This window comes from Poecile atricapillus, chromosome Z (genome assembly GCF_030490865.1).
Source record: "Poecile atricapillus isolate bPoeAtr1 chromosome Z, bPoeAtr1.hap1, whole genome shotgun sequence".
Taxonomy (NCBI): domain Eukaryota; kingdom Metazoa; phylum Chordata; class Aves; order Passeriformes; family Paridae; genus Poecile; species Poecile atricapillus.
Window position 1 is genome coordinate 15,944,571 of NC_081289.1, and position 12,681 is coordinate 15,957,251.

General features: G+C 42.2%; 1 protein-coding gene across 4 annotated transcripts in view; it reads right to left on the reverse strand.

Moving 5' to 3' along the window:
- Positions 1-5,066: 5,066 nt before the first annotated feature.
- The window catches only part of LOC131572943 (serine/threonine-protein kinase 38-like), a 45,454-nt gene continuing 37,839 nt past the window's right edge, over positions 5,067-12,681 (reverse strand). For all 4 annotated transcript variants that reach the window (XM_058826392.1, XM_058826391.1, XM_058826393.1 and 1 more), the window contains exons 12-14: positions 11,171-11,266; positions 10,196-10,287; positions 5,067-9,144 (exon numbers count right to left, since the gene is read on the reverse strand). In XM_058826392.1, coding sequence (XP_058682375.1) covers positions 9,017-9,144; positions 10,196-10,287; positions 11,171-11,266 — 316 coding nt within the window. In that variant the 3' untranslated portion in view covers positions 5,067-9,016. The remainder of the gene's footprint in view (positions 9,145-10,195; positions 10,288-11,170; positions 11,267-12,681) is intronic.

A 12,681-nucleotide genomic window follows, 5' to 3' on the forward strand; every position in this document is an offset into this window, starting at 1 on the left:
TCTGCCCTAAATAAAATAAAAAACCAGAAGGGAGAGCTAAAAACCAGGAGTTAAGATGCTCTTGCTGTCTTTGAGAAAGCCATTAGCACTAATGTACACTTATTTTATTCATATACCACAACTGATACTGAGAAAATTTTTTAGGGATTTATTCCCAGGAAGCGTAAACATCATCTTTTGTTCTGCTAAAATACTGTCTTGCCCCAGTTTTGAAGCTGGGAGCTCCCTCCTCCAGGTTTGCATCATCAGTGGACACACAAATGTTAAGGGGATTTCAGAAGTGAGTCAGCCACACTGACTGAAAATGTTTCAGGGACTCAGGAACCAAAGAAAGCTGAAGATGGCTGTTGTTATAAAGTTCAATGAGTTAAATATTTAAACAGTTCCCCAAAACTGTTTTAACAAGCTTAATAGATAAACAGCTATTAAATACAATCTCTCTTCACATCAGAACATTAATGAGGACATTTAAATTTATCTTTTTTTAACTGACTCACTAGAAACAGAACTGCTGTACCTGATTCACATTTTATTTCATATTTTTTAGTGCAGTTGCAATTCACTGCAGAAGTTTATGGCACCAGGTCAGAAAATCAGATCAGTCTCTTGGCAGTGTGTCTGCCTGTCGTGTTCCTCGTCCATGGTCAGTGTCATGGCACCCAGCACTTGGATAACTCCTACAAACAGAAAGCGCTGCCAGATCATTAACAGAGATTTGAGACATCATTTTTATACTCATTTCTTATTCAAAGTTGATGATGGGGCTCTTTGCTGAACCTTTAATACATGACAGTAACTGGTGTTTATAGCACAGTTATCCGCCAGTCTTGGCAGAGCAGGATCCCAGTTTATGTAAGGCACTGATTTTGAGTAGGCCACACTTGATATTTTTGCCCCATTTTAAGGTGAGCACTTTCTCTTGAGTAGCTTTCAGCAATAAAATAGGGAACAGAACTTTTTATGTAAGCCACAGATAGCCTCTTTTCTCCAAACACCTTATACAACAACGTGCTAAAGGGGTAAAAATAACAATCAAACCTCGGGGCTGTTAAATAATAGCCTGAGACTGAGCAGTTAAAGTGTCTTTATTATTCCTCCTTTTTTTCCTCCAAAGCATAGCATGTCTTAACTGTTTCCCAGGACATGGAAGATGCTGTCCTGAAGATATGGATTTCTTTCTGTATTTGCTGGGGCCAAACTGGCCCCACACACACCTCACTGACGAGATCTGGGAGAGGGAACACTAGGAGTCATTCTCCATTATTAGGGTGCCTTGTGTTACTTCTCACAAAATCATCCCTAGGTGACTGCTCAGGGTGAGCCAGAGAACTTTTTTCTGCTGAAACTTAATAGCAGGAAACTGAAGTGACTCAGCTTTGTAAGTACAAACAGAGATTTTTTCATAACCTTCTCTCCCAGAACACAAATGTTTATGGTTTCCCCTCAGACTGTGGTCTTACATGGCTGAAACTACAGAATCAAGTGTGGTTTTGTGGAGGACATGCGAAAAAGTTAGCTAGTTCAAGAATTAGTATTTTTTTTAAAAAAAAAAATATATTTCAGTCTGTTATTTGTATTTTATTCTGTTTGAAGGTCACTGGATTACTTTTAAGGGCACCACAAGCAATTTACTGGCTTTGCTGCAAGTTCTGTGTCTATGTATGGGTAAAATCTGCTGTCACTTAAAAGCAAAAGTTCTTCTCCAAATCAGAGAGTCTTTTGCTTCAAAAATTATATAAATAGCATAATCATACTGTCATTGGCCAGTAGTAAAAATAAACTCTTTAAAACTATTTTTGCTCAATAATTACTATGGAAGCCCCTTAAAGAAGCAAAAACAGCACACGGAAAAAAACCAAAAAACCAAACCAAAACAGGCCTCACTAGCAATGAACTGTGCTGTGTTGGCACAATAGCAGGAGCATGGATTATGTTCTGCTGCATCCAGCTGGATTGTGACAGGGATATACTCTGGCCTTGGACATCTGGGAACCATGGACAAATTCCTTGCATGATGAAACAAGCTTAACTTGAGAAGAGCATCTGAATCTTACTTGCTACCCCTCTCTAATCTCAGTGTTGGAGCCAGCAGGATGGTAATTTAGTGTGTGATTTTCTATCAAAATTAAAGGCAGTCAAAAGGATTAACATTTTCCAAAGTGCCTGCTTCATTTTGGAGTCCAGGCTGATGAGGTTTTTGCCCACAAAATAATTCACTTGCTTGTAAGTCTCTTAACCCAAAGTCTTTCGAGTTGATGGTGTTACTTCTGTTTTAAAAACAAAATAATCTTCAGTTTTGAAATAACCTTTTTGTTCCTGGCAGAAACTGGTAGTTTCTGAGGGCCTAATGAGAGCCTAAAAGTGGCATTTAAATTAATTGTACATTTTGCAGAGTTTCCTCGAGGCATTAGTTTGATTTTGGTTATTAAAAGCCAGGTAATATTGTCCTGTTTAACAGCAGAAGTGCCATGCAAGTTTCTCACCAGTGTTTGAAGCCTCCTCTCCACATGCGGCTTTTCAACCAGCTGAGTTGTATACATAGTGAAATCTTATTGTCTCATTTGTAAGGAACACCAAAGCATGGCATCAGCAAACAGTTTGCTTTGAAGACCATCCTTGTTCCTGGTTTCTTTGGGCTTTAGATAGGGATCTTTTGCTGACGTCAATGGGAGCTGGAGACCTCAAAGACAGCCTGCTGGGCTGAAGATCTAGGTGTGTGTCTAGATTGCCAGTGATTTCACCCTGTCCTGATCAAAACAGTCTCTGAAGTTCTTATCAGATCATTCACTAGTATGAAACAGACATAGTGAAGTCAGAAGTAGAATTGGGGAAATGAAGTGTCCAAAACTGTTGCAGTTTTGCATTCCCAGTGAATCATTGCTCCCATTTCCAGTCAGTTTCATGTATGGCCACACATGGCTGGGGGGAATATCCTGGCATCTGCGGGGAAGGGGAAGGGGAAGGGGAAGGGGAAGGGGAAGGGGAAGGGGAAGGGGAAGGGAAGCTCCACATATCTATAACACTTTCTCTCTGTAGCTGCAGTCTCTTGCAAGATGTGGAGCAGGGGCTGTGGTTACACTTTTACACAACTGCTTCAAGGGCTCAGCGCTCACTCTGCTGACAAGCCGCCCTCTCATTATTCAGTTCCAAAGGCAGGAACAAGAGACAAGGGCAAAGATTTTGTCTTTGGAGCAGGGAGGATGGGCAGAGGCACCTGGAGGGGAAGGAGCTGCTGCCAGTGGAAGTGAACTGCCTGGGGACAGCATGGAGAGCCAGCACATATTCCTGGAGGAGGGAGAAGCCGCAGCAGATGGTGTCTCACTAGAAACAGATTAAAGCAGCTGGTATGGAAACAAGATGTGCCACCAAGGGTCGGTTAAGATCTGAAACAAATTGTTCCTAGCAGAGCTGGGGCTTGGTTGGGAAAGGAGAAACCTATGCTCGTTTCCTCCTCAACACAAAGAGATTGAATTCTGTGTGCCCCATCTCCCCCAGGAACAGGGACCTCCAAGGGCTCAGATAACCTGAGGAGTGTCATTGGGAGGAGCAGGAGGTGGTGGGATGAACTCCCTCTCTCTTGGAGAGATTAATTTCCTCTCACACCCACTGCAGCAGTGTTCCTGAGTGATGAAGTGTCCAAACCCTGGTGCCAGTTCAGTGTGTGACACATACCAATTTGCCCTTCAGCTGTCCCTATATTAATGCACCTGGAACCTGGTGGATTTTAGGAGCAGACATTCCACGCCGCAGAGCCTGGCATGGCTGAACCCAGCATGACTCACAGGCTGGACTTTAAAACCCACTTTCATCTGTGAAATTCAGCTATGGGACAGGCATTTTAGTACCTCTCTGATATTTACAATTTACTTGTGTGATGAATCACATTACTTTAGAGAAATGGCATCTCAGAACCATGAAGGTTGGAAAAAAACCTCCAAGATTGTTTGGTCTAACTTGTGATCCCCACCTTGTTGCCCAGCCTAGAGCACTGAGTGACACATCCTGGCTTTCCTTAAAAACCTCCAGGGATGGAGACTCCAAACCTCCCTGGGCAGCCCTTCCAAAGCCTTCTACATTTCCAAATACATTAAGCACTTCCGGAACTGCAAACACATCCTTGCCCAGTCCAGAGCTGCATGCCACTATTGTCCTCACTCCCGGGACAGACAGTTTTGGATACTCCTCCCTTACGACGATTGTCAGAAAAAACCTTTTATCGCCTAAAGCATTATGATTTTGCTTAGGTACCAGGCACACTTCATACAAGAACAAAGGAGTGAAAAATGTAGATATTTGCAGTATGTCTTACAAACCCTAAACTAAGATAAGATTTAAAAAAGAGGCTTACTCGTGCTGAAGGCATAGCCTTTGTATTTGCTATTCAAGTGCTTTTTATGAGGAATATCTGATTTGATAATGCAAGGAGGTAAAGAATTAAACCTGTATTTCCTTATGATGTGTAGCTCTGCCATACAATCATATACAGTCAAGGGAAGAAAAGGATGATCACATTAAATAGAATTTGCAAAATTCTGTTGTATTTTTACCTTTACTGAGAGCAGCAATTCTGGAGTGGAGGGAAGGAGGCCTCCTGTTCTTCACAGGAGGGCTCCAGACATGGCCAGGCAGTGTCTGCTTGCTTCTCTTGGCTTTCAGCTGCTCCACTCTGATCATTTTTTAATACAATTTTCACTGCTGCTGCTGCTGCTCTGAACTTGGCAGGGAAAGTGGAACAGTAGGACAGAAAGGTTTCTATAGTGGATGAAAGGACACAACTGCCCCTGGAAGCCTTTCCTGGATAAATTACAGCCTATGGGAGAGGTAAGACTCTGGAGAAGATCAGTAACCATTTGAGAAGTAGCTTCTTCATGTGACTGCAGGTGGGATAAATCAAACTTTTGCTTTCTCTGCTTTCTGATTGAGTGTAACAACACTGGGATGTTTCATTGTCCGTGCAATTCAAGGTGAGAATCCACAAAATAGGACCTCAAGTCCTTAGATGTCCCCCATTCTGGAAGAGAAATCCAGTACACCGAGGTGAAAGAAATGAAAACTGCAACTTTACAAAAAGAATGCTACATTTATTTTCAAATGCTGTAAAAAGCCTCATATAAATTTTTATAATGCTTCTATGTAACTTTCCCAACCACAACTAATGAAACAGTCTAGGAAAAATATAGCAGTTTCCATTTTGACTCCAAGAACGAGCTGCTGTGAGAACCAACAGTAAAAGGACAAGGTACAGTGTGTTACAACGCCTGTAATTGCTCGTGTTATGGAGAAAGTGAGAGCACTTTCTAAGCGTTACCTGGGCTAGACTGCAGCATTCCCTGCTTGCTGGGCAAAGAATGTCACCAGGGGAAGGAGCTGACAGCAGAGCTGGGTGCTGTTCCTGGTGCCCATTCCTGGTGCCCCCTGGCTGAACTCCCCCCAGCAGGTGCCCTTATCCCAGACTGTCTCCAACGGCTCAGGTGAGGAACAATTGACCTATAAAAATAACACTTCTATAACTCTCCAGCAAGGCAAATTGAACAGTGCAAATTCAGTATCAATAAGATTTGATTTCTGAATGCTGGCAATTTTGTTTTTAACTCCTTTTGCACATGAGACAACCTCTGCTGATGTCCTGTACCTAAGGCCACTCACTCATGCTGACTAGAGATGGAACAAAGTGTAAAAGCTCAGCTGCAGTTCCGAATCCAAGCCTCCTCCCCACTTTAAGGGAATTCTGATCCAGAATTTGGATTCAGGCTCTCCACTTCCATCGATGCACTCAAGTTTTCCCTGCTGGAATAGGTAAATGTCCCAGCAAACCTGTGATAACAATTTGCATACACAATTTCACGTTTTAACAAAAGTTTAACAAAACATACTTCCAGAAAATAAATTTTCACATGGTTGCAATCATCAAGCCATTTCAGGATCTTTGGTACTCCAAGAATAAGAAAACTAAATGGCACAGTGACAAACATTGCCAAAGAAAAACACACAACCATCCAAAGGAATCGGACAGAAATAACAAAATTAAAGATATGTTACACTTCCATTTTTTTTTTTGAAAGCCAGTGTAGATTAACCTGCTGTTCTCTTTAACCCATTACAGTGTCACAGTTTCACCTTTAAAAAAAACCCCTATCATCCTAAAAGCAGTAGTTAATATTGTTTAACTTGACTTATTGATTAAAATAATGCTATGTTTACAAAAAAAAAATTTAAAAGTCAACTACCACAATACAGGAGTTTATGCTAGATAGGCTGCAGGCTGTTTCCTTATGGATATAACTCCTATGTGAGCACTGATATGATTAATCATCTGCAGTTTTAAATTAGTATTATCTTTAGTGTTGCAAGTAGAAGGGTTGAGCTTTTTCCCAAGTTTGTAAACCAGTGAGTATGTACAGACATAGTTGTTTAATAGATAGCTTTAAATTGTGTGTTTCTCTGCCCTCCCCTAAGCCCCACAGGAAAAAATAAATCACCAGTATCACTGAGCATTTGCAGTTTCCATGAAACTGAGCTTGTCTCAACAAGTTTGAGCAAAGACTTCTTTGTAGGTCACGTTAATGGGGTTACTGTGCACTTCTGAAAGGTGGTGCTTGCAGGAATTCCAATTCCAGTGCACACAGTGCCCCATGGATGAGACTGGAAATTAAAGCCAATGAAAATAGTTTTGAATAGCAGTGTCCTTTGGGACCAAGTTTGCATCTCAGGATTTTTTTTCTATCTGACCTTCCCTGTTTTGGAGTCAAGACCTTAGGAAAGGCATTTTCTTTCCTGAGGAGCCTCAGGATCTGTTGGGGCACAAGCAGAACAATGCCTGAAAGGTGGATTTAAGTGAGTTACTGTTTTTGTAGAGCCTTTGGATGGCCACAGGTTGAGCCTCAGCACACTGACAAGGCTAAGAACAACTGGAGAATTTTTAAGGACCTTGCCCCAGCAGCAGTACAGGGATGTTAATTAGTGAAAGGTCTTGAAAGCAAATCTGGAAGATCAAGCAGCTGCTCCCACCTCAGTCCAGCATTCAGGCAGAAGCTCAGCTTAGCTTTGCTCTGATATAACACTGGATGGGCCTAAGGCAGTGTCTACTCCTCTTTGAGGAGCTGAGGACTGAAACTGTTTGGTATAAATAACAGGCATTAGATGTTTCAAGGGAGACAAAACCATGGAGGAAAGGCTGGATCAGGGATCCTGGCTGGATCACAGAAGACTACCTGTCCATCACAGGCACTGATGCTCAGAAATCTTGCTGGCAAATGGGCTCTTATGCAACAGGTGAAGATCCCAGTAGGTTTTTCAGAGCATACAACTGATTCAGAACAGCTGATACCAGAGTGCCTAACAGCAATAAATATTTCTCTAATGGCTTTATAACAGTAGGTTCCATATTGCTACGAAAGTCCGTCCAGTGGAATCTTTCCTGCTGTATGCCAAAACATCCTGTGCTCCACTCAGAGGAGGCTGCAAAGGTTTTAGGGTGCCTTTCATTGGTGTTCAGAGGAGGGAAACAGCAAGTGACTCTGCTTGTTCAGCCACTGGGGAATTGTTCATTGTTGTACATCTCTTTTGACCAGAAAATTACAGCAGAGATCTCTGCTGTACTTTGACAGATTCAAAGCCCTTCAGATAGGCTGTGAGTACAGGCAGAGAAAGTCACCAGTGACCAGATAATTGCAAACTGCTTAGGGAGTACAACTCAGTCCTGAACTGCTGCTGCTGCGCTGATGAACGAAACCAGAGCCTGCACATAGAGGTATTTCTGCTTCTGTTTCCTCTGCCTATGGGAAGACCTGGCTCAGCTGTCAGGTTGTCACCATCCTGCAGACTGGCCACAAGAACATTTAGGTGGTCCCTGGAAATTGGGCTGCAGGGCTCAGCTGATCCCTTCTAATCCCATGGCCATGCCAGGTGGAGACCCTGGAAGAAAAGGAGCCCACTGGAGAGTCTGAGTCTAGTGGAACATTCCATTTCCTCTACATGAGCAGAGGCTGTGATTTTGAAGAGGTCAGAGCAGGATCATCACTTCTGCCTGCAGCTGCTCAGGGAGAAAAAAAAAAAAGCACCAATCTGATCACTTCTCGGGAACATATTTTGCAGAGAGAGAAGAAAGTGTTTGAATTATGAGCAGCTCAAACATGATCTGCTTTAGAGCAGGGGCAGGAATGCACTCTTGGAAACTCTGCAATCTCCTTAAAACTTTGTATCAGAACATTTCCCTTCTGCTAAAAATATTGATACTTTTTATTCAGATTCCTTTTTTTCTTCTGAAATTGCCAGCAGGCATCAGCACCTCTAACAGCAATACTGCCAACAATCATTTAATGCAGAAATACCACTAAACAGATCACAGGGACTGCTTCACTGCCACAACACTGTGGGAAAAGGGACAAAAGGGACGATGATAAAGGGCTGATAAAGTCCTGCACTGGGGGCAAGAGAGGGCACACAGAACACAAGGAGGCCCAGAGGACACTGCTATTTAAAATAATTCCATGTGCTATACTCATGGGGGATCTGCAGACCACAAATGGAACAGCCTTGAGCAACTGCTCAGGGAGGTTTGCAAATGTGGGCAGTTTTCTTTATACTGCATATCTAAACCCCACCAGGTGAGCAGTACAACAACAATGCTGCATCAAATGATATGTTTCCCTCCTGGGTGGATTAGATGGTTTACAGTACAAACAAAGCCACAGTACAGAGAGGCATAATTAACCGTTATCCACATGTAGGCAGTGCAGAAAAAGGGATGCACGTTCCTTTTATTCCAGTACCTTTGTATTATAGAGTTAACAAAAATATTCAAATATTAAAAAAAAAAAAAAGGAAAAAAAAAAAAAGCCAGCTGGCACTGCCAACTAATTCCTGTAGTAGTCTTAGAAATCCTAATCCTGTAGAATTTCCATGTGAAATCAATGCGCACCAGAGTCGATGTGTTGATAACTAATGCCAAGCGGGCCTGGTGATGCAGCTACCTGAGGTTTGTGTTTGCAATTTCCTTTGGGGGTTGTGTTCTGTTTCACAACTTCCCAGCTTTCATGTAGGAAGGGATGGAGCCACGCTGGGTGAGCCCTTCAAACCTCTTGTAGGTGTAATTGAGGAAAACCCAGTCTTTGGATTTGTAGTCAGGTTCTGTCGTGTTTGGCACTACAATTCAGAAACAAAAGCAAACACACATTAAAGCAGTTAAACCCAGCCTGCTTCTGAGAGGACTTTTCACAAAGCTAAACAGCCCTGAACTCTTATTTCCTTAGTCAGCAGAAACTCCTGGAAGAAATCCTGTTTCTAATCAGGTCAGCTGCCTTTTGTCAATGGTCTGACTTATAATTTCAGGCTAGAACTCGGAAGAGAGGAGCTTTTGTGTTGCCTTTTTTTTTTTTTTTTCATTATGTTTACACACTCTGTTAGGTTTCCATACCTTGACAGAAGCCTCGAACAAAGCTACAGGACACAAAACTACAAACCCCATGACATTTCTGATGTTCTTCTGATTTTTATGTATCTACATGTACAATACCATTTTCAGTGGGTCTGAAATGCCAACGTAATACAAATGTTCTTGGCATTATCCAAGTATAGACTTAACCAGCTCAGGTACTGGAGATGGGTTACTTTGCATCAAAAGGACAAACTTCCTCACCATTAAATAAAAGCCATTTCAGAAAAAAAAAATAACCAACAGCTTTTGGATAATTGTTATTGTTGGTAACACAGCTACACTTAGCAGACAGCAGTTAATCACTGTTAAACATCTGCCAATCTTCAAGTAACTGAAAACAGTGGGACTATTTGTATGTCACAAAACCAACCTAAAAAAAACCTTGAAGTGATTTACAGAGCCACTCAGGTTCATGAATTACTGTGTTAAGTAATCAACTGTCTAAAAATTCTTACCCACAAATATCTCAACCGTTATGTTTGGCACAAACCTCAAAAGTCACTGAAGATGAAAAGCAAATCAGTGCATGACATTTTACCAGAATCTGGTTAGACAGACTGCCTGGCAGAAAACTCCACTGCTTTCTGTACTCACTACCTGTGCAAACCATTTTTACCAATGGCTTTGACTCGCTCTGGGCTTTGCAGCTATGAGAGATCACAAGTTCACACTCAAATTTCAAAGAAAATATAGAGACTTGATCTAGATGCTTCTGGCATGTCACAGATGGAGATTTGGAATTTACAATGGCAGTCTCACCTGGCTGTAAAATGTCCGATTCAGGAAATTCATCAAAGTTGGAAGTATCATCAATACTTTTGATTTCTATAGGGATTGCAGCTGGTCTTTCCCTGCAAATAAAGATAAATGTCAGAAGAGTGAATATTGGAAAATGAGACATTGAATTCCAGTTTCAACTTAGCTTTTTACCTACAACTTCGCTTAATGCAGAGCACAAGGGTTCTACTGAGGGCATCACAGATGAATCTGACTCTCCTGTTTGCTGACACCATGGGGAGATCGTTTGGTTCCCCGTCCCCATTGGTGCCTTCCTGGCAGGCTTGGGGCAAACATCATTTTCCCATTAAGTGAGAGAGCATCCCACACCTACCTGCTACACGGCTATGACCTTGATCTTGTCACCAGCCACCACTGTGGTTTGCCTGTTTCACAAACATAGCCCAGCACAATTGCACTTGCACCCAGAGCTTTACAATTCCCTGCTCATCAGCCTGGATCTCATCCAAAAGCTTTGCACTGTAGCTCCTCTTTGTGACATTCAGAAGCTCTCTCCCAAACCAGGCTGACTCTGCTTTAGTACCTCTGCAGTCAGGGAGCCCTTGAAGGAATTTTAAGGCGGTGCCCAAGGAATCTGTTCCACCAAAACCTTCACACTGGGACACAGAACTGTGGGAAAGGCAGTGATTTACACCTGTAAACTCACCACAGCTCTAATTACTCCCCTTACAGTTAAATCCACAGCCACCCTACAACTTTTTTTTTTTCCATTTTGGGCAGTCTGGAGCAATCTGAGGTATCTCAAGACAGTTAAATTCTGATAATTTCTATGAATGTCAGCAAAGCCTGGAAACCTTCAATATCCCCCCCATCTACAGCCAGTAGCTGCCTTTCAAAATGAAAGATAAACTGGAAATAATTGTCCTTGACATCACACTACATTAAATTCTTGCTTTCATGGCTTTTATTCTCCCTGTAAAACGTGTATATACATACCTAATATGTCCCCAGTCTACTCCTTCAAAAAATGGATGACTTTTTATTTCCTCTACTCCATTGCTACCAATTCTATTTTCTGAGTCGATACAAAACCTGGAAAAGGGGAAAAAACAAAGGGAATGTTACAATAAATTTGAACGGAAGCAACAGTATCCAGTATCAAGAATTTCAAGAAGTTCTGTCAAATTGTTCCACCACTTGGAGTAACATCAAAGCAGCCCATTGCCTCTAGGAGAGAAGAGAAATAGTAGAAGGAGAACATCGTTAAATCCCAGAACAAAAAGCTATGATGCCAATAACACCTTTTCTAAACTGCTGCATCCCCATCTTCCAGGTGAAAAGTTGCTGCATGTTTTGGTCCTGTAAGATCAGTTTGGGATGGAGGCTTTCCCAAGAACTCCTCTGGCATGTTCTCAAATACTTAAACATCCCTGATTCAAAGCCAAACTATGAAGAATAGATATACTTAGTATATCAGGACTTCTCTCTGATGTCGTATTTTGGAATGCCAGTGAGCTACCCCATTCCAAAAGTGCCATGTCCCTATTCTACCCCTTCCCTCTCCTCAGAGGTGCAGGTGATGCAAAGACCCAGGGCCTGTTTCTCATACAGACATAACCTGCATAATCTCAGACCTCACAAGAAATTGTCAGTTTATGAGAAGCAGCCATGAAATAGCAGGAAGGAAAAGGTGAAACTGGAGACAGAGACAGGATTGGTGAGATGGGGGCTGTTACCTGCTCCAGCAGGCCAGACAGGAGAAGCCTAAAATCCTGAAGAAGGAAAACAGGGAGGTGGAAACTCTCTGACAACAACTCAGTGACCTCAGGATTTGTTCCAGGGAGCAGCAGAGGCTGACCCTTCTCCTCTAGACTGGAAAAGCCTTTCAAGTATTTCATCCAGGAGATGGGAATACCAGCATTTGCCTAGGAATTCATTAAATCCCAGCCATCTTCTGCATGTGTAGCACAGCAGATTAGGCTATAAACTGTCTCCAATTATAAAGTTCTTTTGCTTGTAGTTTGGTGTCTGTGAGGCAGAAAACCTGCCTGTATTTGTATTGAAGCCCAGCAGGCTGGGTGGTGCCAAGAACTAACAACAGTCCTCAAACCTTTTAACAACACTTAGCCACAGGATTTGTCAGACTTTGTCTGAACTTGAGCTTATTTTAGTTTGCATTTACCCCTATCCATAACCCTTTAGCTTTCTCTGCATCTCCCTTTAAGCTAAAACACACATTGTCCAACTTGTCCAAGCTGTAATGGACAAAGAACCCAAAATTCCCAGGTGGCTGCTGTTCCAACATGTTTTGACCTAATTTTAATAGATTACCTATAACTAAGATGTTTCACCCCAATTCTAACCGTTCTCCTTGTGAGGGCAAACTGATAAATTCAAGTAGCTGTGTAAGTAGACGCATGAGCAAGCTATCCTAACAAATACACTGAAATCTCTAAAAAACCACAGCCAGGGCTGAGGAGGAAGAAATCCTCAGCATTAATGCTGTA